Genomic DNA, 25,362 nt, shown 5'->3' with positions numbered 1-25,362 from the left:
TCCGATACTGTTCAGGACGAAATTTCACTGCGAGGAGATGATTTGGACTAAATTTATATACTTTTGTATTTTTACATAACTAACAATAAAGCTATTCCATAGTTATGTCTATTTTTAAAAGGACTATTGTACATGCATGGAAGATTTTCTAAATACCAAAGCGGATCAACCGACATTATTTTTGTAAATCACAAAAAAAAACACATTTTCTTGGACAATCCGTTACAAAATACCCACTACTATTGCCAGTGCTTCATACTAAAAAATTTAACACTTTTATGTAAGCCACAAAAAATTCTTTAAAATACCAGTTTTTGTTACCATAAATAACACTTTATCTCAATTACAATACACTGAATGTAAAGACAACATTGCAAGTAACATAAATTCAGTGTTTGTCGCACCTGTGACAGAAACTGAAATTATGGATATAACTAAAAATTTAAAAAACAAAATGAGTTGTGGAATTGATGAAATACCCACTAAAATCCTTAAACTTTGTATAAAGGAGATAATGAATAATCTCACTACAATCATAAATAATTCACTAAAATCTGGTGTATTTCCTGAATGCCTGAAAACTGCCATAGTAACACCTGTTTACAAAAAGGGTGATCCTAAATTAATTAATAACTATAGACCAATTAGCCTTCTATGTTCCTTTTCAAAAATCTTAGAAATGACTATGTATGGGCGGATAACAGAATTTTTAACAAAATGTCATATTATTAGTGCAAATCAGCATGGTTATCAACAGGGAAAATCAACTCAGACTGCGATTTTTCAATTTGCGATATTTTGAAATGTACTGAGATTGGTCATATGGCTTTGGGTCTCTTTTTGGACCTATCAAAGGCATATGACTGTTTAGTGCATGACCTATTATTTGATAAATTGGAGAAACATGGTATACGTGGACCAACATTGAACTGGTTTAAGTCCTACTTGGCAAATAAGAGACATTTAGTAAAAATACATAAAAACACTGAAATAGGCATCTCATCTGAAAGCACTATCAATATTGGAGTACCACAAGGAAGTGTGAGTGGTCCTTTACTGTTTGTGATCTATATCAATGATCTTCATGGTCTAGTGGCTAATACTACTTCCAGCATAACAAATTATGCAGATGATACAAACATTTTAGTCAGTGGTAAAGACATGTCTGTTCTAAGCGTTAATGCTAGTTTAGAGTTCCAGAAAGCTAAAGACTAGTTTTCAATGAATAGGTTGGTTTTAAATCAAAATAAAACAGATCTTCTTTTATTTAAGACAAATTATGCACATTCAGATATGCCAAACAGTATTATTGTAAATAATGACACTTTAAATATTAGCAGCAGTACCAAATTTTTAGGATTATATAATTGACAGTTTTTTATGTTGGGATAAACATGTTGACCAGTTATGTATGTCTTTGAGTAAAGTGATTTACAGCTTTAGAGTTCTAAAAAAATACATGAATAGTAACTCATTAAAAACAGTGTATCATGCTAATTTTGAAGCAAAATTTAGATATGGTCTAATAAATTTTGGCCACAGTAGGGACATAAATAATGTATTTCTGGTTCAGAAAAAAATAATCAGAGTTATGTTTGACTTAAAAAGTAGGGAATCATGTAGAGGGCATTTTAGGCGTAATAATATTTAAACAGTTTACGCTGTATTTATTCAAGAATGCTTACTGTTTCTATATAAAAATAAAATACTCTTTAGGAATTTTGAGCCCAATAGTATAGTAAATACCAGGTTATATAATTATAAAATTCCAATACACAGGTTAAGTATAATAGAAAAAAACGCTCTTTATTGCTGCATCAAATTGTTTAATAAACTGCCTGAACCTATTAAAAGGGAGGAAAGATTAAGTTTGTATAAACATCAAATATTTAAATTACTGGTAGCTCTTGAGCCATATTCTGTGGAGGACTATTTGTATATGTAACGGTTAGGAATAAGTAAATAATATTTTCGTTTGTGACACTGTTTTTTTTTAAATAATTTTATGTTCACGGAATGGTTATTATTTTCTAAAAATAAAGATATTGTTATATTGTTATTATATTATATTGTTATATTGTTATTCTCAGTTTTCTCCATTTAATGTTTCAATAGGATGGTTCGTTCTGGTTCTCAACGCCTCAAATGAATGGAATAGTAGAAGAAATGTAGTGTGTTTTATGAAAGAAATATTTCCGTGAAACTGAAAGGATAATTCTATGTATATGTTACGAGTAAAGCCCGAAATTGGACATTCCTAGCATCGTATGTAAATTATTTTCCACTTCTAGCATTGTACCCGCAAACTGTACAATGTTTGAAATGACCAAAATGAAAAATCATTATCGAAACGCTCATCGATTCGAATCGATTATTATTGACAAGCGACACACCAAATCAAAAATCGAATATTTCTTGTTAATTATTTGATATTTTTATATTTTTTATTTATATATAGAGTTTTTCGTTCTCAAATCGACAATGTGATGAAATTCTGTGCAATGTAGCACATAACTTGTGTGTTATCATAAATAACATGAAATAATTATACATACTACAATGGAATGATAATGTTAGTAAAAATCGATATGAATCTAACTGTCATATTCTCTAAAACAGTGTTTCCCAAAGTGGGGGCGCCATGAGGTACTAGGGGGGTCGCCGAATATTTCCAAAATAAGACAAAAGCACCACTTTGTTAGATCATGTATTTTTATTTTAACAACGCCGTAAATAGAAATTAACAATTAATTATCAGACGAAATATAAAACTAAATATCAAAGTCCGTAAAAATAAAAGAGTAAAACAAAGTCAAATATTATAATCTTAATGAGAGCTATGCGCCTGTTTCTGTGAAACTAATCTTTCAAATCTAGGCTGTGTATTTGAGACACACACAATTATATCATTTTCAAGTACGGGACGATTTCTAACTCTTGTTTTAATGGCAGTCATCGACGAGAAACTTAACTCACACAAATATGATGTTACAAATGGAACCAAACATTTTACAGCTTCACTCGCCAACTGGAGGTATTCCTGCATCTTTTCGGTCCAAAATTGGTCCGAGTTCTGGGAAAAAATTGGAGCTTCAACATTTCATCATTTGATATTTCACTAAGTTTTTCTTTCATGTTTATTGGTATTTCAACATGCTGAAAGGAATCGGCTAAAAAAGGATAAGGTATCCATCTGCAACTGTCGTAACTGTTTTGAATTTCTTTGGGGAAATAATCACAGAGCTGTTGTTTTAAATTGAGCAAAGTAACATGCATGTCAGCAAAAACTTGTTCAAAATTTGTAGCACTGTATTTGGATACATTTTCCATAATTTCCTGAAGACACTGGAATGAATTGAGTTGTTTTTTGCCAAGTGAGGTCGACCATAAATCGATTTTTCTTAGAAGCGCCTTAATTTTATTTGTGGCTGTAATTATATTAATGTCGCGACTTTGTAAATTACTGTTCAAAATATTTAATTGCTCGAAAATATCAGCAAGGAAACCTAGTTTCAGAAGCCAAATAGGATCGGAAAATTGATTTTCATATGGGGACTTCTCATCTTTCAAATACATTAAAAGCTCTGCTCTTAAGTGAAATACTCTTTTTAAGACGTTGCCCCTTGAAAGCCACCTTACTTCGGTGTGATAGAGAAGATTTTCAAATGAAGCACCCATGTCTTTGCAAATTTTTCTAAAAATACGGGTCTGCAAAGTTGACAAAACTTGTCCACAAATAACACATTGTGGTTTATTGGAAATAACGATAAAACCATATTTAAGATATTCATCAACGAAGAATCTGTTTTTCTTTTTATTGCTGCTACTGCCACTTTCAGACGTAGATGGTTCTGCACTTCTTTTTAAAAACTTATCCATAATTATCGAGCAATATACATATCTAGGCACCAATTTAAATAGCCAATGGGACCACTCAACAGAAATTAAACAGCGAATAATAAAAGCAAAAGCAGCATTCGTTAGAATGAGAACCATTTTCAACAGTCGAGACATATCATTAAAAACAAAATGCCGTCTATAGAACTGCTACATATTCACAGTTCTGCTCTACGGAATGGAAGCATGGACACTGACTGTTGCATCTATGAATCGGCTCGAAGCTTTCGAAATGTGGTGTTATAGGCGCATCTTACGTATATCCTGGGTTGACAGAGTTACTAATGTGGAGGTCCTGCGTAGAATGGGGAAAGAATGTGAAATTCTCATGACCGTCAAAACTAAAAAGTTGGAATATCTAGGACATGTAATGAGAAATCAAGAACGTTACGGCCTTCTCCAGCTGATTCTCCAAGGGAAAGTAAATGGTAAGAGAGGACCGGGAAGAAGACGCATTTCCTGGCTTCAAAATTTACGAAAGTGGTATAACACGACTACCACTGAACTGTTCCGCGCTGCAATAAATAAAGTAAAGATAGCCGTGATGATCGCCAACATCCGGAACGGATAGGCACTTTAAGAAGAAGATCCATAATTTATAATTTATCGTAGACGTAAATACGTAAATAGGAATATGTAAGTCGTAAAATATTTACTCATTACTCAACACCGCGTTCGCCACCATAGGCTGTTTGGATTCGAACTGAGGTTTCGTTGCGCATCGCCGCTTATATAATAAAGCCAAAACGAGGCTACGAGAACGTTACAGAGTGCCATCTAGTAGCGAGCGCTTTCGCGATTATCATGGAAGAGTTTTGCGATGTGGACACAAGCTAATATGTAGCGGTGTACAATGTGCAGTCGACTTCTTATTATTTATTTTTATTGTAAATGCTATTCTGGCAGAAGTACCTACTACTAATTACTAGTGGGACAGATCGCAATCATTAAAATAATTGTATTAAAATAAAATAATTGTTTTTGATTTAAACTTAAACAGTAAAGTAAAATTAAATTTGAGAAACCATCAAATAATTCTAAATTAGGTACGCTATTTCTGTCAATTAATATTGAATAAATGAGTGGGGGGAAATTGGGGGGTCGCGAACAAATTTTTTAGCAAAAAGGGGTCTCAGTTGAGATAAGTTTGGGAAACTCTGCTCTACAACTTTGACGCATGGCTACTTATTGAAATTTGAGCATTGTATAGCAATTCTTTTATACAAAGTCCGACGATTATGTCTATTTCGGAGATTGTACAGTAAAGGGGTACAATGTTAGAAGTGGATAAGATTTTTCGTACAATGCTAGTATTGTCCAATTTCGCACATTGCTCGTAACATATACAACGTTATAAGACATCGATGATGTATGAATCGAAAAAAAGAAGGATAATGTGGTGGAAATCAAAGTTTAAGACAGTTTGGGCAGGCTTGTTCAAATAGCAAAGCATGTTCAAATGATAATCACCAATGCTAAGACTTGTTGAGTGATTAGTTCCTGGAAGCAATAGGAAAGAGAGACCTTAAGGGCAAATCTTGGGCAGTAACTGTATAAATGTATGTAGAGGACAAAATAAAAAAAATTCTTTAATAGTGTGTATGAACAAAACTATACTTGGATGTCAGATTTTCACTTACCTAAAACTTAAAGTGGTCAATGGTCTGTAAGACTTATGACTATTCGCATCTGCCATAGGAGTTCCCCAAAAGTCATTTAGAAAGATATTCCGCAGTTTATTTATTGCCAGTACGTCTTTATTAACCGTCAATGCAGGTATATCGTCGTGCACGAAGTTGCCGTTAAGGCCGTTGACATAGCACGCTATAGCCACCGTCGCCACAAGACTATAGAGTGGCAGAGAACTTGGTTGTAGGTTTGTGATGTTTGTAGGGTTGTGAACCTTCCGGGGCATTTTTTGTCGATCAGGTGTAAATTGCTAGATTTTTACTAAATGGAGATTGTGGTTTATGGAATCATCTTCCTTTAAAGCTAAACATTGGGATTCTTGGCCTACAAAAAAAAAACAATATATTAGATACACATTTTATTATACAACACGATGAAATCGTAAACGATATAAATTCTGTTTCCGTATACTAAAATGCATAATTAGATACTAATTTTTTTAGTCATGTATAAGATTTTTTATCAAAAAATATAAATTCTGTTTCAGATAATTATTCTACTAAAAGTCCAGGACGACACTTAAATGGAAACGCAGTTTGGCCAGTGCGATAACTCCTAGCGTCACCTAGGAAAGAAATCTGAACTGTCAACTGACATTTCAATCATATTTTGTTTTCGAAACGATACGAATTAAACCCAAAGCTAAGATTAATACTATTACAAGAAATAATATAACATTCAATAGGCTTCCTGGTTGAACCGCGTCAATTATCACTGCTCCGAGCTTTCGACATCCTCTCTGATGTCTTCTTCAGAGCTGTTGAAGTCTATGCTCGAATCCACATGTTGGCTACGATATGTTGATTATATGAACGTAATAAACTGGTGATATTTTAAGAAGATTGTTTAAAAACTGCCGTCAGTTTTTTAAATTTAAGACAAAAATTAATAAAAATAAACCACTAGTGAACAATGACATAAACAAAATTAATGTTTTAAGTTATTTAACAGCCTCTTCAAATGCCTTCTTTAGAGATTGTTAGAGAGATCTTACTTTGTCGAAGAGAACAATTCATCGCATAATAAAACACAAATGGAAACCATTTTCATATCATTTGGTACAACACTTACAATTATGTAATCTTCCTAGAAGGATATAATTCTGTGACTGATTTTTAATGAAGATACAAGAGGATGAAAAAAAGTTATTTGGTCTAATGAAATAATGTTTAGCAAAAATGGAATCTTTAATCGACGTAATTCCCATTTTTTGGTCTAATGAAAATCCACGTGTTAGTTTAGAACGATATTTCCAACATAGTTGAAGTTTTAACGTTGTTTGTGCAATAAAATACGGTAAAATTTTAGCATTAAAATTTTATGATGAAAATTTAAATTGTGAAAGATATTGCCACCTTTTAGAAGCAGCTATACGACCGGCATTACATACTTTAAGAAATAGAGAAGCGGCTTCAGCTTGGTATCAGCAAGATAAAGAACATCTTTATAATTTTGGGCCTGTTGCTCAACATCTTTACGACATGTTTGATGATAGATGGATGGCCAATCAAGGTTCGTTTCGTCAGCCAGCTCGTTCTCCTGACTTGGCTTCTTTAAATTTTGACATTTGGGGTTATATTAAAAATCAGGTATTTTTCAAACCTGTTGCGACAAATAAAGATAAGATGCACAGTCCTAATTGCTTTTAGTTCTCTTATACCCGACAATATTTCTACAATTACAAGACAGTCAGACTTTTTTGAAACATATATGTGGGACTATAATAACCCATCAGACACCAAATTATTACTTTATTTTAGTTAAGAAAAATCGAAAATACAAATAAAATCTCATATTTTGAAAACAAAAGGACTAAAGCTAAGATCAATATTTAATGTAAATGAAAAGGTGTGAAACATATTTTGCACAAGGGTACATTGCAGCTCTGATATACTGTGGTGGTTCGTTTTTCTTTTTTCTGAGAAAAACATCGTTGACATCTTCTACGGGTCTTTCTTTCAGTAGGTAAATGAACTCCCACGTTGGACATTTTTTTTTGCTAGAGGACGTCCAAGTGAAATCGAGACTTTTCTTTTAACAGCAGCACAGCTTCTTCCGAATGAAATAAGTTCCTCAGCTACACTACTTAGAAAAGGCAAAAATGGTGTTTTTTCTTTCCTTTTTAAATCACTGTGTAGTACATAAGAATTTCCAACAGCCATCGTCAGAAAGTGGAAAAATACTGTTTTTCACCATTTAGGAGATTTTCAGGAGATCAAAGTCATACAAGCCCAAAATATGATCCAGGTCCACGCCGCCCATTTTCTTATTGTGCATGTCAAGAAGTTCAGGAAATCGCTCATTCATTTTAGAGCCATTCTTCATTTTTCGTTTCACTATGGTGCCATGGAACCAAAAAACGTGGTAAAAAAATTCCATCTTTATGAAACCAAATACCTGGTTGGTCACTTATCATCTGATTCTCTTTTTCCACCTTATTGCCCTGGGAACCTAAATCTATTTCGTGTAGCTCTCGTTCTACTTCTCCTTCGCATTCTGATGGATTGTAGTCTTCATCATCGGAGCCACTAGTGTCAAAAGGATCGACTTCTGGTTCTGTATCGCTGGTACAAATGGCTGCTGCCTTCTTCTCTAGCTCTTTCTGCGTCAATATCTTTCTACTCATCTAGAACAAAACAAGACTATTGGGACACATACAACCCACCATAAATGTCTGTTGGGACATATTTCACCCTTAAAACAAAATATTAGTTTTATTGAATATATTTACCTGTTTTGTAGGTAGCTCCACTCACATAAACAAATTTGCAACAACAGTAACAGCGTACAACTTTCCCTGTGATAATCATTAACAAAACTACATAAACACACTCCATAGATCAATCAGCATCAAACGAAAATACAGTGCGAATCGGTTAGAAATTTGCCTCTTACACAAATTATTTTTAAAAATTGTTATTAAGTTCTTAAAAAGTCGGTTACGATAAAAATTTATGTAAAACGGTTCAGATTTAGTCCAACAGACTTGATGACTTGATGACTGGGATACATACGTCCCGTCGGGCTCGAAAAGAATTAAATAATAAAACCATGACCCTCTATTAATGTTGAAATAGTTAACTGATATTATGTTTTAACTTAGATAATGAAATATCTCAAAAGTATAGAGTATACATATATACCAAAAGAATTGGCTTAAAAAAATACAGCGGTAAATGTAATAAAATATAGAGTATATGTATGTATGTACAGCTTTAACAGGCCTTTTAGGCCCATTGCTGGCTGGATAATTTCCATCGTTTTCTATTCTTAGCTAACAGCTTCCAATCTCTGATTCTCATCTCTCTGACATATTCCATCACTGCATCTCTCCATTTCTTTCTTGGTCTTCCTTACTTTTTTTTGCCCTCAGGTACTCTCCAAGCAATATTCTTGACTAGTCTATTACCTTGCATTCTTTCTAGATGGCCGAGCCATTCTAGTCTACGTTTTTTCACCACTTTTGATATTGTAGGGTTAGCATACAACTGATACACTTCTGCATTAGTTCGTCTTCTCCATTCTCCCTCTACTACTTTTCCACCAAATATTCTGCGAAGTATCTTTCTTTCCCATGCTTCCAATGTGTTTTGTACGGTTTTGTTCATAGTCCATGTCTCGACAGCGTATAGCATTGTGGGTCTAATTATAGTTTTGTATACTCTTATTTTTGTATTACGAGATATATCTTTGGCCTTAATTATTTTGCTTATGGCTCCAGCACACCTGTTGCTCTTGGTCAGTCTCAGGTTGATTTCAGTTTCTTCTTTACATGTCTGATCAATAAGAGTACCTAAGTACATATATTCATCCACCTTCTCGAATTCTACAACCGATCCATTCTCCACCTCCAATTTAAAGGATCCCCTGGTGCTTATTCCTTTTTTGCGCGAGATCTCCATGTACTTCGATTTATTAATATTAACTTTCAGTCCCATTTTAGAGCTTTCCCGAATCAGTCTTTTTGTTATATTTGATAGTTCTTTTCCATTTCTTGCAATGAGAACCACATCATCAGCGTATGCTAAGCATTGGTGCTCCTTGTATAAAATAGTACCGGACCTATTTATCCCACTAATCCTTACAATCTTTTCTAGAACTATATTGAATAGCAATGTAGACAACGGGTCTCCTTGGCGAACACCTTTTTTTACTTCGAATTCTTCTGAGACTGTACCGTTGCATCTCACAGCACAAATGGTTTGTCTAATTGTCATTTTTACCAATCTTATTATTTTTTCTGGCACTTGGAATTCTTTTAGTGTTTCTATTAACTTGTTTCTGTCTATTGTATCGTAGGCAGCTTTGTAATCAATGAAAAGTACTTGTGCTGAAATGTTGTATTCATAGCATAAATATAGAGTATTCTATTTTAAGTAAGCATTTTATAAATGATTTAAATTGTGTGAGTTGGTGGCTAAGTTTAAAACATCCTGTACAAAATATCAATGTGCTGGATATATGGAGTGAACAGGTAAGCGCTTGTTGTTTATTGGTTACAATATCACTTCATTAGCCTCGTTATTAATAGAGATGTCGTTATTCAATGTGGACTAGGATTTTTTCAAAATTTTGAAAAAAATCTAATTATTTCGGCAATATTTTATTTTTGGTATCGGACATTTTGCATAAATTGTATCTAAAATTTCATGTAGATTTCGAAAATACATAAAATAAAAAATATTAGGTTCTATTTAAAATCAAAAAGTTGACGTGTCTACTTCTGGTATACTATATAGTATTACACAATTAGTTAATCATATTTTATAGTTTACTACATTGAGTTTAAACATTTTACAGAAAAATAATCCATTTATTCATTTCGGTGTAAAATACAACATACCTGATTATTTTTTACCAAGTAAACATTGTTTTTTATTTTATTTTTTACCAAATAACATTTCAATTGGTTTTTAAAAAGTAATTAAATGTGTAGTTAAATCGTGTATACCGTTTTTTGTGCAAATGCGGTTGAATAATTTGTGGAATTTAAATTATTGATGACAGAATAAAATTGAATAAATTGAAATTGCCTCTAAAAATTTTTAATTATTTTAAAATGTTAAACTTTTAAAAATAACACAATTTATATTACAATTGCAAATAATAAAATACATCAGTAACAAATATATTTAGAGAAATATTAAGTCATCTGTAAATTTAATTACAATACATATTTCATTAAGGACATAGACTATTTGACATTCTGAAAATTTGTACAATGACAAAACCTGTGTGTTATAATTTCACAAATTAAATTCAATAATAGAAAAGAGATGAACGAACTAAAAAAAAACGAGACACATTCAGTAGGAAATATGAGCAGACTAGTTTTGATCGCTATTTGCTAAAGGTGACAATAATAAACTATCAATATCAGAAGTGACGACAAACGAAGAAATAAATAATGAGTAGGGAGTAGTAAAGAAAGCAAATAATGGAAAATCATTAGGAGAAAAGACAAAATTGGAGGTGGAGAATCAGATAATAGAACAAGAGAGGAAGGCATCACGCGATCTAGCTATGGAAAGTTCGAAGCAGAAATAAAAGATTAAGTGAGTAGAGCATACAGAGCAGCAGTATTAGTGAATAGAGCCTGAATTAAACAATATGAAGAAACGAAAATATCGGGAAAGACATAAGGGGACACAAAAACAAATATAGAGGTTCATAAGAAACCAACGGAAAGAAATGGTTGAATTAAAGGAATACAATAACATACCAACAAACGAATGGTAAAGATACCTGACGGAACTGTTTAAAAGAAAGAAAAATAATAATCAACATAAGTAGAAATAGCCATAAATTCACTTAAAAACAAAAAATCACCAGGACTAGATGGAATAACCAACAAGCTCCTAAAACACGAAGGAGAAAGTATAACCCTGGAGATAACAAAACTTATACAAAAACTAATATTGCACTGCAAGACACCAGAAGCATGAAGAAACAGCATAATGATACAAATGTTCAAAAAAGGAGATAAAGAACACCCCATCAATTATAGAGGTATAAATCTACTGAACACCGTACTTAAGCTTACCACAAACGTCCTAACCAACAAAATTAATAAACTAACAACTTTATCAGATGAACAATAAGGATTCAGATTAGGAAGATTCCTACCTACCTAAGACACCTACTGTATAAAAGAAACATATCAATCAATGTTATACAAACCATCGAAAACATCTACTTCCATAATCGTATACAGGCAAAGATCAATGGAAAACTAACACAGTGTATACCGGTACAAAGGGGTGTCAGACAGGGTGACTCGTTAAGCCCACTTCTCTTTAATATAATAATTGACGAAATAATACAATCAGTACGTAAAGGTCATGGCTACGGAATGGGAAACAAAGAAATCCAAATATTATGTTATGCAGACGAAGCCGCATTAATGGCCGAGACAGAAGACGAGCTCCAAAGATTAACACACATCTTCAATATAACAGCCAAGAAATTCTTCTTCTTCTTGATCTGCCTATCCGTTACGAATATTGGCGATCATCATGGCAATCTTTATCTTATCTGCAGCAGCGCGGAAAAGCTGCACAGATGTTGTATTGAACCAGATTCTGAGGTTCTTTAACAAAGATGTTCTTCTTCTTCCTAGACCTCGTTTTCCAAATATTTTTCCTTGCAGGATGACTTGAAGGAAAGCATATCTGGATTCATTTCGCATAATAGGTCCGAAGAACTGTAACTTACCTCTCCGTTCTTATTCATTCTTCTGAGGACCTCCTCATTTGTGACTCGGTCAGTCCACGGGATCTTATGTATTCTTCGATATAGTCATATCTCAAATGCTTCTAGTTTTCTGCACATATCTTCGTTCAAGCCAAGAAATACAATATCATAATATCAGCAAAAAAAACCAAATATATGTGACAACATCTAAATACCCACCACGATCTAAAATCGAAATTGATGGAAAAATAATAGAGCAGGAATCAAGGTTTAGATATCTGGGAATAGTTACGGAGATGTTGAAGAGCAAGAACGACAACAAAGCTTAAAAGCAAGTAAAGTGGCGGGATCTTTTAATGGCATAATCTGGGAGACAAGACACAAAAACAGGAATCGATAAAGCAGCAATTAGACCTATATTAACATACACGGCGATGACAAGACCTGACACATCTAAAACGAGTTGCCTACTGGAAACAACACATATGAAAATACGCAATATAGAAGACATAAATGGATAGACATAAGAGGAACGAACACATTAGTAGAATCACAGAGGATATCACAGTACAAATAGGATGAGATAAGTCACCAAATGGACGAAGAAGTATTGGCAGACCAAGAAAAATATAGTGCGATAATTTAAACAATTTAGGAGGCTAATATTGAAGAAGAAACAGGTCTTGAAGTATACCATGCAAAAAGGAAGAAGAAGAAGAAGAAAAAGAAATAAAAGACTGAATTTACAAAACAGTCACAGGACAATATTGACACACGTGGCAGAAACACGACCTGACACAGAGAGGACAAAAAGGATGTTATAAACAGCAGAGATGAAAAATGTATGGTAGAACAGTATGGGATAGAGCTAGAAGTACATATATACGAGGGAGATGCAAACTAGAAAACATCAACGACTGGGTAGGAAGAAAAAGAAGAAAGAAGAAGAAAAATAAGAATTTTAACAATTAGAACATACGCAGACCTAAAATTAAATGATGAAAGGGTAGCTGATATGAGTCAGTATTGAATATATGTTGGCAACTGTAGGGAGACAGGAGTTTAAGAGACAGGATTCGAAATATCGACATTCGTGAAAGAACAAAGATTACTGATATTGCAGAACGTATAGCAAGGCTCAAGTGGCAATGGGTCGGATATGTTGCCCGAGATAATCCCAAAAAATAGACACAGAGATTAAAAACTTGCAGAACAAAAGAGAACAGGCAAGGAGTAGGCTGACAACAGAAGAGGTGGGCAGATGATATTAAACAAGTCGCGGGAAAGCAGTGGATGAGAATTGCCAAGAGTAGAAATAAATGGAAGCAAATGGAGGAGGCATATGTCCAGCAATGGACGAATACAGGCTGAAGAAGAAGACGAAGAAAAACTGTAGGGACAAATTGGTACTCGATAATTGTTGAGAACAAAAAAAGTGTTCAAGAAGAATAACAATCATCTGTAGGAAATAACCCTTAATGTTTTATATTGGTTGTCCAACTATTGAATAGTTGAAGATGTTTTTATTTTGTTTTATTTTAGACGAAAATTTTTCCATAATTTTTTTTTTAACGAAACGGAAAGAAAGTTAATAAAACAAATACATAAATAATACAAAATAAACCAAAACTTACTATAAGTAAGTAAAAAATGATCAATTATGTAACATCTCTTTAAAATATTGTTCTGAAGCTATTTTTTGTGGCATTTTAAAGTCATTAGTATTTTATTGGGAATAAGCCACAATTGAAGGTTAAAATAAGTTTATTGAAGTTTTAATTTCCACTTCGGAAATCATTTTTAAAATACAAGCATTATTAAATTAAACAAATTTTGTTTTTCGTTACTTGGTGAAAAATTCTTGTAGTTTAATTTTATCTGACTCATTTATATTGACAATTCAGAAATATAGTCCGTTTAGAAAGTATCCGGAATTTTATATTTTTCCTAATTTTAATAGATTTCCTTTTTGTAACATTTTAAGACAAAAGTAATGCATCAAGTAGGTTGTGCCGATAGTAGGTTATGGACGCAATCGCATGACAACACCATCTGTCAAATATTATTGTTTGTAAACAGACTTAGGATTTGTGAACTAATGTTGCCAGCAGAAAAAAGAAAAATGGTGGAATATTTGTATAGAAAGGGTGTCCGAAACGTTAAAAAACTAGTGCAATTGACTGAACTCGGAAAAAGTGCAGTGTATAAGACAATAAAAAGAATAAAAAATGGCATAGATATGAGACATAGACCAGTTTCGGGTAGACCGCGTATGATCCGCGGAAACAATTTAAATGCTTTAGTGGCTTTAGGACGACAAAATCTGCGCCTAGTGTTTCGAAAATTAGCGAATAGATTTGGAAATCAACGAAGACTAAAAGTGTGCCCAGAAACTGTCCGTATATCACTGAAAAACCAAGGCTACATATCAAGGAATCCAAAAAAAATCCCTACAATAACACCTCTGCAAAGGCAACGAAGAATAGATTTTTGTCAACGTTTTCGAGAAGATAATTTTGATAATGTCTTTATATCTGATAAAAGTTGTTTCTAGCTTGGTGCAAATCATCTAAAAATCCTATTAAGAGAAAATGTTACCGTTCAAATTTCCAAATTTCCCACTAAAATAATGGTTTGGGGAGCAATATCTCAGCGTATATTGCTGGCATATTTAAAAATGATCTTAAAAGTATCTTAAGTTAAAATTTATAAAACTTAATTTAAAAAAGATTAATTTTATTTAAATTAAAAAAGAAACGCCAAAATCCATCAACACGAACCGGAGTTTATAGCGCGAATTTTGAAGGTACTCTTTCTCTAGCATTAGTATTACCTGTAAAATCTTCGTAAGTTCATTTCAACCACAGTTTTAACACTATAAGACCCAACTTTTCAAGCAATACCAAGGTTGTAGGTCTATTTTTACAATAGTTTTTAATAATAATTGAAAATTAAGAATTCTAAGGTTTTTTACAGTTCTCTAAGAACAATATAGTAAATCAACCTCCTTAAATCGCAATTTGAAAACTTTAAACCTGTTTTATTAAATAATTACAGTCAAATTCGTTCAAAATGCATAACTTTTTACTGGTAGACAAAAGTTCATAAATGGTGCATTTTTGACATTAAATTGTTAATATTTTAAAAAGTCCACTGAACCCACTGCAAGAAAGATAAAAGTTTTGGTGATCGAGGTCCATAAATCTCAAAAAACTTGTCAGATACCTGGTCGAGTCAAAAAGCAGAATAGCGTACTTTTTACCTTATTTATCTTGACTAATTAAGAAAAAGATTTGGTTTAAATCGCAATATTGTAAAGAGAAGACTACTACATTTCTTTGTACATTAGCAGCCACCTTGCATATTGCAAATTCTAAAAATTATAATCATACAATAATTTAATAAAATCAGATTGACATTAATAAACTAGCGGAATTTTAAATTTATTACATCAAAACATAACCTACAATTCAACTTAGCTTTTATAATACTTATAATAAACTTCTACCACGTTTTTCTGATTACTTACCCCATTAAAAATTTGTCATTTCTCTAATAATTCTTCTACAGCAGCGAATAATTTCAGCGGTAACGCCTTTGCAAATGGAAAGCATAATCGACACTGAATTCTCCACGAACACCCCGGGTGATACTGCCCTTCTGGCCGCAGAATGCCTATTTATGTAGTTCATCGTCCGGGAAATTCGGGAAAGCTCGATGAAAGCTCGGAAAATTTAAGGCTGCGTGTATGTTGCTATTTCTTTTTTGCCGCTAATGCGGGGCGCTAATTTTTGGAACATGTTGTAAAGTTTTAAAAGCTTTTTTATGGGTTATGTTTGAGAAGTATTTGTCCGTGTATTCTTTAGTAATAAACTAGAAAATTTAGAAGTTCTCAACATGGCAAAATTTTAATAAGATTTGCTGCAAATTCACACAATAAAATAAAATGACACAATCGCTGCAAACATGCTCTCAAATTTGAAAAAGATCTTCTTGACTTGGAACAAACAATAGATACATAAATATATCAAATTATTATTTATCTTCGAAGTATTTGTTGCATTTGTGTTTTGTTATAAATATACGTCCTTTACCATAACAAATATAACTATGATGAAATAATATTGGAGTATTAAAAAAGTTATTATATACAGGGTGGTCCTTAGAAACTGTAGATTCTGCACTTTAAAATATTACGATTTAAGCCAACTTGCTTTAATAAAATGTTGATATTAAGAAAGATACAGGGTGTTAAAGTGGAAATTTAAAATTTTATTTTTCGCTATACCTTTTACGTTTGTAAATATTTTTAGACAAAAATTTAGAGTTGGATGCTTTTGAGTAGGATAAATTATAATTTTATACTTACTTTAATGTAACTAATAGAGGGCGCTACATATGCCACATGTGTGGCATAAATGTGTGGCATTTGATTTCGTTTTAAATATCTTTCTTTTGATTGCATGCTTTTCTTTTATGTGGACTTTTCTTTTCTTTCGCATTTTCTCTTGTTTCTGTGAGAACATCTCTTATCGAAGTATCGGTTAAAATAGCAGCTTGTCTCTTCTTCCGTGATATTCTCGAATTTTTTTGACTACCTGCTTTTGGAAATTGCCTTACTTTTGTCGATGCGACTGTGTTTGCAGACAAATTGTCGTTGACATCTGGGAAATATTCTAGCATTTTTAGTGGATTCTCCATGATTTAGCTTGCTACACTGTTCAAATGTTTTTGTTGTTTTTGGTCGCGTTTCCTTCTTCATTTGCTGGTGTAGGCCTGTCTATCACATATGATGGCAAGAAGTCACTCTCTGTGTCATTTAGAGGATATATCCCTGTTTTACCGAACCCAACCATTGTACTGGTGAATCCTGGCCCTTTAATATTGGTAAATCCTGGGTCAGGATTCTTAGTCGTAGAAGACAGAACATTGGAGAGTGAGAGATGACTGAGATAAGACTGGCCGAGAGATTAGTTTCAATCGGTTAGTGGCAGCAAGAGTGGGATGCAACACGTGATGTGGCGGAGTGGGCGAAGTCACTTATCCCGAACCTTCGAAGCTGGGTGGACTGTGGGCATAGGCAGCTGGATTATTATCTGACGCAAATGCTCACAGGTATAGCTGCTTCCGCAGCAACCTTTTCAGATTTAGGAGGGCTCAGTCCAATCAGTGCCTTAACTCTGGTCTCTCGGATAATATAAGACACGATGTTGGAGTGTGAGCATTGGGCGGATAAAGGAGAGACGTTTGAAAAAAAATGTAACTGCAGAATGTTTAAGAAATGGTGGAGAAAATGATGAGGGATGCTTGATGGTGGACATTAATTTACAAATTAATCAGGGAGCTGCTCTCTTCAAAAGAACGGGAGGAGAGCGAACTCACAGCAGAATTTTAAAACGAGCAAAAAGCACCTCGGCGCAGGCCAAAATAGGAGCAAATGAGAGACATACGACGCGAGAGAGATGACAGCCTCGCTAAAGAAGGGGGTTGAAAGTCTTTTGTGGGTGTGGTTTTCCCAAAGAATGTGTGGGAGAAAGAATGGGAATCGAGTGATAGCAGGGCATCAGGAGAGATGTTTTGCCTTAACCAGCCCTTCCATCCTGATGTCTGGTGTAACAGAGGAGAGGTTTTTAGTTGGACGCCGACCGTATCGGAGTGGTGAAAAGTCTAACTCCCTCGGGCATCTCGTCCTAACACAACTTCCATAGGGTATTAGGAACCCAACACTACCTGGATGAGTCAGTCACAGGTGTCTGTATGTAGATTTTCTTTCTTTTCTTTAAAGATATAAAAAAAGCCATTATATTTGTTGGCATAGCAGCTAGAGGCAGACTCAATTTTACAATGCCAGAAACATTATATATGGAAAATTGAATTGTTCTCCATCCAGTATCCATAGTTGAATTGCAGTATTTTTTAGTGGTCCGTAAACATTCCTATCTAAATGCTATCTATTTATTTATTTTTTTTATCCTATTTATCTATTAGTGCTCTTCGCATCTAATAGCTGCTTAATTTTGTTTGTTTTCTACATTTCTCCTCTGCAGAACGTCTTATTCCTTTTTTGTTTGTTACTGGTTCTCCCAAAAAATATGCAGTTGTATACGTGTAAAATTTTTGTGAAAAAGCTAGTGTTTATCAAATATAAATACTTTTATAATAAAATTTATGTTTTAAAGGACGTTGGATTAATTTAGGTAAGTAGTGCTGATATTACTAGAAATGTTCAATTAACTAGCCAGCAAACCGCTCCAACAACGATATAATTACAGTGATTCCTGCTATTAATAACGGTTAAATCAGTGTAGGCAATCAGTTACGCTGGTTGATAAATATTTCATCCTGATACCCTCGTTACCAGTAACCAGAGCTGGTTAATCGTCAGATTGTTTCCTGTCGAAATCCACATCGTTTTGTCGCTAGGGGATGGTTTCATTTTCATTTTTCTTAATAAATACGCTGTGGAATTAGACCTTTTTTAAAAGTGTATAATTAGAGATATACAATTTATTTTAAAAATTACATTTTATAAATAAAAGCCAACAATATGGCTACAATATAATGCCAAAATTCTAGGCAACAAATTCTGAGAAATAATAATTGAGTTTTAACGCCAAACTGTTGCCATGTTGAGCTTGTAGATAATATATCAATTTCTATATTAATAATCCACATTCAGTTTACTTCAAGCACTACAATCGTTTTGCTCAAAACCATAATTATTAATAACAGAAAACCACAGAGAGCACATATAGCTCTCGCGGAAATTTCAAGTGTAATACCTATATCATCATCATCATCATCATCATTCTCAGCATATTCTACCAATTATGATGGAGCATCCCTTACATATGTCCCATATAACAAATAAATAAATATAATAATAAATATAATAAATATATAATATATAAAAATAAATATATAATATAAATAAATATATATAATAGATATAACAAATATGATAACTTCAATCTCGATAAGAAAGCTGGAGTAGCAAAACAAAAAACCTCAAGCATAGTAATGGACAAACAAAGAAACATTTTAGTGGAGACAGAACAAAAATTAGGAAGATGGAAAGAATATATAGAGGAATTATTCCATGACCAGAGACAGGAAAATGCATATGAAGATAATCAGAGTAAAGACGAATGACCCGAAATCACAAAGTCAGAAGTTATGCATGCAGTAAAGTCCATGAAAAATAATAAAGCTGCTTGTCCAGGTGAAATACCAAGTGAATTGCTAAAACTGGTCAATGAAAAAAACATAGATCTTTTAGTCCAACTACTGAACACAATCTATTCCACAGGAATCATTCCACGTGAAATGCTGACATCAACATTTATTTGTCTACCAAAGAAAGTAAGATCAAAGATGTGCGAGTCAAAAGAGGAGCAGAATGTGGAACGGACCATAGACTACTGACAGCAAAAATGGGCATTAATTGGAAACATAACAAGACCACCTCCACAGAAGAACCGTTGAACACTATAAGAGAAAAACAATACAATATAGAACTACTCCAAGAACAATCAATAAGAGAACTATACCAACAACGTCTAGACCAAAAATTAATAGAATTTAGATACGGCAACATCGAAGAAATATACGAGCATATAAAGGCGAGTATAAAGCAAGCAGCATTCGAAGCCCTTGGGGAAAAAACATATAACAAATAAACAGCACTATAATGAAATAAATGAACCAACAAAAAGAATAATTGAAGAAAAAAAGCAACTATACAGAAAATGACTGACTACAAACAACGATGAAGTTTATAAAGAATATAGAGAAAAAGATAGAGAAGTGAAAAAACAAATAACACAGCAAAAGAATGAAGAATGGGAAAGAATCTGCTTAAATATTGAAACATATATAGGAGGTACAAGAACTTCGGAGTCATGGAAAGTACTGAGAGGATTGAAACAAAACTCAAAAGAAAAAATTAAATTGGGAAATATACAGGACAAAGAATGGAAGGACTACTACAAGGAACTATTAACAGAACAAAGACCACAATTCATTGGAAAAGAAAACAGGCGAAGACTAAGCAGATTCCCACAACAAGAAATAGAAATAACAGAGAGGGAAATGAGAACGGCCATAAAAGCAATCAAAAATAAGAAAGCACCGGGACCTGGAGGCATCTCACCTGAGCTTATAAAATACGGATCAAAAAAATTACACCGGATGATACAATGGATATTTCAGAAAGCCAAAAATGGAGAACAGCTCCCAAAGGAATGGACGGCGGCATATATGACATCTATATTTAAGAAAGGAGATAGAAAACGATGCGAAAACTACAGAGGAATAAGCATAATATCATCAATAGGAAGATTATATGGGAAGATACTGCGAGAAAAGTTAGAGCAAGCGATAAAAGGCAAAATCGGGGAGGATCAGACAGGCTTCACGGCAGGAAGATCATGCATAGACCACATATACACACTGGAACAACTGTTGAAAAAGAAAAAAGCAAAAAATAGAGATATACACTTGGCATTTGTGGATCTGAGAAAGGCGTATGACTCTGTACCAAGGTCAGAACTATGGGAGGCAATGTACAAATTAGAAATACAGACGGAACTCATAGAAGCTACAAAAGCTCTGTATAAAGAAAATAAAGTGTCCATTAAAATGGGAACAAGAATCATAAGAGACTTCACCACAACAAAAGGGCTCCTGCAGGGTTGTTCCACATCTCCAACCCTATTCAAAATATACTTAGAGAAAGCCTTGACTACATGGAAAAGAAAATGCGAAGGCATGGGAGTACCGGTACGGAACGAATACCTATATACGTTAAGTTTTGCAGACGATCAAGTAGTGATTGCACAAGACCAAGACGACCTCAGCTACATGATGAAGAAACTACAAGAAGAATATACCAAGGCTGGCCTAGATATTAACCTCGCGAAAACAGAGTACCTATCTACAAGTGAAGAAGACATAGAAGATCTACAGATTGATGACAACGTAACAATCAAAGGAAAGGATAAATTCAAATACCTGGGGTTTATAATCACGAAAAAGGCAACAACAGAGGAAGAAATTACACAAAGATTAGGACAAACAAGAACAGCAATCCGACAACTTAACTCAGTATGGTGGGATAGACACCTAAATATGAAGACAAAAACGCAGATTTATAAAACATTAGTGCGAAGTATTATGACATATGGGGCCGAAAATTGGATCATAAACAAGAAAAACAGCAGTAAGATAATAGCAACAGATGGAATGCCTGCGAAGATGCTGCAGAGTAACAAGAATGGATAGGAGAAGTAGTAATGACGAAATAAAGCAAAGAACATCAATAGAAACAGCCATACTAACATATATAGAACAAAAAAGACTAAAATGGTATGGACATGTACGAAGAGCTAGCGACAGCAGATGGATAAAGAGAATAACCGAATGGAGCCCCATAGGAAGGAGGAAAAGAGGACGACCCCGAAAATCCTGGAGGAACGAAGTAGACGACGCCATGAGTAAGAGAGGACTAAACGATGGAGAATGGAACAACAGAGAGAGATGGAAACGGTTGAGCGAGGGAAGGCAGTGAATACTATAGAATCCCTAAATATATATAGAAAGTAAGTACCAAAGAATGTAGTGATTATCGAACGATCAGTCTAATGTCACATACCTTAAAAACCCTGCTAAAAATCATTATTTCTTTCAGATATCCGAAGTAATTTATAATGCAGCCTATTTCTTTTAATTTTAATTTTTTATTTTTGTCGTGGTTTTATGTAATTTTAGAAGACTACGGACTGTATCCCTACTTTTTCAAGCCAAGTAATGTTTTTTTATTCAATTTTTTCATATGCGCTGTTCTGTGGAAACTGTATATACTGTATATATATTACTAAAAATGCTGTAATATTTTTAACACCTGTAGCAATGCTTGAACCGTTCCTGATATTCAAAACGTGAAGATGAAGTATTGCAAAATTTTTTTATCTCGTATCAAAAGTACCATTTTTACGGTAGCCCTCTAATATTTGCTGATCTCTAGATAATTAACGATTACGTTCAAATCAAAACAGTTTTAAGATCGAATTGAAAAAATTTAATCTAGGTTTAATCTTTGTGTAAATAAAATTATAGTAAATGATATATATAATAGATATTTCGGTTTCTTATCCACATCTTTGAAGTTTCTCATCTGAAAGGGGGGGATGTTATTTTACTGCTTGTTCAACTCTGAATTCTTCTTATTTATTCTTCTTATTAGGAATAGTGGCTGTCCAGTATGTAACTTAATATTTGTTATTATAAAATACTACATCTATTAGAATAACAAAGTAGGTGAATGTCGAGGAAGGTTTTAGGTGAATATCAAGAACAGTGAATTAAATATTTACCTTAAAAATGAAAGAGAACAACAGCTATGAACGAAATCATACTCTTTGGTAGCTTATTACTACAATAGAGTATGACTCTATTGATTGGGATAAGTTGTATAAAACCCTGTAAATATTAGGAATTTTAAAAATGTTGATAAGGGCAACGAAGATGTCAAAGATGACAAATAACAACAATAGAGCGGTAATAGGAGGAAGTAAGTCAAATCTGTTTTCGGTTAAAATAGGATTTAGGTAAAGGGATCCGCTCACCACTGATTTGTTTAACTTTGTCTTGAAGGCAATAATAAGAAAAAGTAAGATTCAAACCACTGGAATCATTGTCCATTGTAAATATCAATGGATACCATATGCAGATGATGTAGTCCTCTTAACAAGCACAAAAAATAACTTAACAAAAAGTTTAGGAACTTAGGAACTTTAGAAAGGCGAAGCAAGAAAATTTGTGTTGTGTATAATTGAAAAAAAAAAAAAATATATATATGACAGCATCATTAAAAAATTGAGGCATCCAATATTCGAATACACTGCTTATCCCATATCGAACATTTTTTAAAGGACATTTTTTTTCAAGTAAGTGATAATAATGTTCAGATTTTTATACTGCAGAAAGCGGTACCCCACAATGTTCAGTTCTACTCAGTCCTACCCTATTCTTAGTTGTCATAAACAATTTATTAACTAAATTACCTAAATCTCTCAAAGCTCGCCTCTATGCAGACGATTTAGTGGTGTACATTAAAGGAGAACAAACAGACTATACATGCAGAATAGTACAGACATTTTCAAACCCATTAAGATAAATGAACAGCAGTACCAGATTCGAATTTTGCGTTATAAAAACAACTGGTGTGGTGTTTTTGAAAAAAATCACCTGCTGCACCCGTCCTTTACCTTTGCAACAGCGTCATTCCCTTCGAAAACTCCGTGAAATTCCTTGGTACGTGGGTGAAACCAAAGCTTTCCTGGAAAAAACATATACAAGACTTGGCGCTAATAGGCAAAAAAGACTAAATTTGATTAAAACCCTATAAAATGGCTACTGGAGGTCCGACTTCTCTACACTGCTCTTTCTGTATAAAATACTTATGAGATTCAATCTATAACGTTAAATTGTTTATGACTTCTCAACTAAAACTATCCTAAAAATGCTAGAAACAATCCACAATGCTGTGTCACCTATAAATCACCCATAGAAATTTTATATTCCGAAACTAGAGAACCATCATTAAAATAAAGGCGAACACTTCTAACACTTTTACTTGCTTCTTGAGTAGCTGCTAATAATGATTATCCACTATTTGAAACAATGGTTAAAGATGATCAGACTAGTAAAAATGACCTGAATACAGACGAACAATAGAGTAAGAATAGAAGGAAGTCTAATAGGAAAATATGAAGTAAAAAGGGAAGTAAAGCAGGGAGATCCACTGTCCACAATACTGTTAAATTTCTTGTTGGAGGCAACATTGAAAAAGAGTGGAAAACGAACGAAAATATGATTTATGACAACAGAAGCTAGGCCCTGGCCTTTGTGGATGATGTACTGCTAATGCCAAGAACTAAAGGGGAACTGCTGAGGATTTTCAAACTCTTTGGGACAGACCTCATATGAAGAAACACAACTGAAGACTACAACAAACAACGAGAGTAAAGAGTATTACTTCAAAAAGGTGAAGGAGTTTGAGTATCTAGAAGTAACCCTAACAAGTAAATAGGAAAAAAGCCAACAAATTGAGAAGCGGATATCGAGAGACAGAAAGACGTTAAAAGGTCTACACAAACTATTAAGGGAAAAAAATCATTTCCATAGAGGCAAAATTGAGACTATACCGAACATTGATCCCATCCCATCCCATCGCACTGTTCTCTAAGAAAGCGAGACTTGAGTTATGAACAAAAATTAAGAATATCTGAGAATAGAGTGTTTTAAGAAAGATATTCGGAGGAGTAGAATAATATAAAGATATTTGGAGGAGACGAACAAATGCAGAGATCGGAGAGCTGTACGAGAAACTAGAAATCAGCCAGATCGTCAGGCTGTTAGATCATCTTGCAAGAATGGCAGATGGAAGGTGGGCAATGGACTCGCTAAGACGAGACGGAAAGAAGAGAAGAGGACTACGAGAAAAAAGTGGCTAGAAACGTGGAAGGAAGACATATAAACAATCGGAATAAAAATTGGCTGCCATCAGCGGCCATCGACAAAAAAAAATGGAGGAAACAGTGGAAAAATTCCAAGCTATATGCCTCTAAGGCCTGTTAAGCTGTATATATATATTTTTTTATCACGAAACACGTTTTGGACTTTTAAAAAAATAATTTTATTTCGAAAATACAATGAGCAAAGTTACTTGCTACAAATTTAAGTATACTGAACTTAAAAACTTAAATATACTGAACGAAAATAAAGAGAGACAAATTCTTTTACAATATTGGTAACTGCTGACTCACTGGGAACTTGTAAAAAGCTCTGGTCCCGCTGACTATGCTGGTACTGCGTGTACAGGGATCCTTATTGGCTCTGGTAGTTAAAAATGGAAACCTGATACCCTCGGAATCGTCGTTATAAGTCAGATTGGTTGGTACAATGGATATAGCATATATATAAAAGCAAGCGAAGTAATGGGATCATTAAATAAACTTTTTAAATCACAAAATGTATGTAGAACAGTCATTCGACCAGTGGCATTGTATGCTTGTGTGACTT

At 33.7% G+C, this 25,362-nt stretch overlaps 1 protein-coding gene across 1 annotated transcript in view; it reads right to left on the bottom strand.

The window, feature by feature from the left end:
• LOC140439045 (protein O-mannosyl-transferase TMTC1-like) overlaps window positions 1–15,934 on the bottom strand; it is a 79,356-nt gene extending 63,422 nt beyond the window's left edge. Inside the window, exons 1-2 of the mRNA XM_072528687.1 lie at window positions 15,809–15,934; window positions 5,538–5,910 (exon numbers count right to left, since the gene is read on the bottom strand). Coding sequence (XP_072384788.1) covers window positions 5,538–5,812 — 275 coding nt within the window. The 5' untranslated portion in view covers window positions 5,813–5,910; window positions 15,809–15,934. The remainder of the gene's footprint in view (window positions 1–5,537; window positions 5,911–15,808) is intronic.
• Window positions 15,935–25,362: the final 9,428 nt, after the last annotated feature.

The sequence above is a fragment of the Diabrotica undecimpunctata genome, chromosome 4, assembly GCF_040954645.1.
Source record: "Diabrotica undecimpunctata isolate CICGRU chromosome 4, icDiaUnde3, whole genome shotgun sequence".
NCBI classification, from domain to species: Eukaryota; Metazoa; Arthropoda; class Insecta; order Coleoptera; family Chrysomelidae; genus Diabrotica; species Diabrotica undecimpunctata.
The sequence above is the reverse complement of the archived record's forward strand: the minus strand, read 5'-3'. Positions and strand labels throughout refer to the sequence as shown.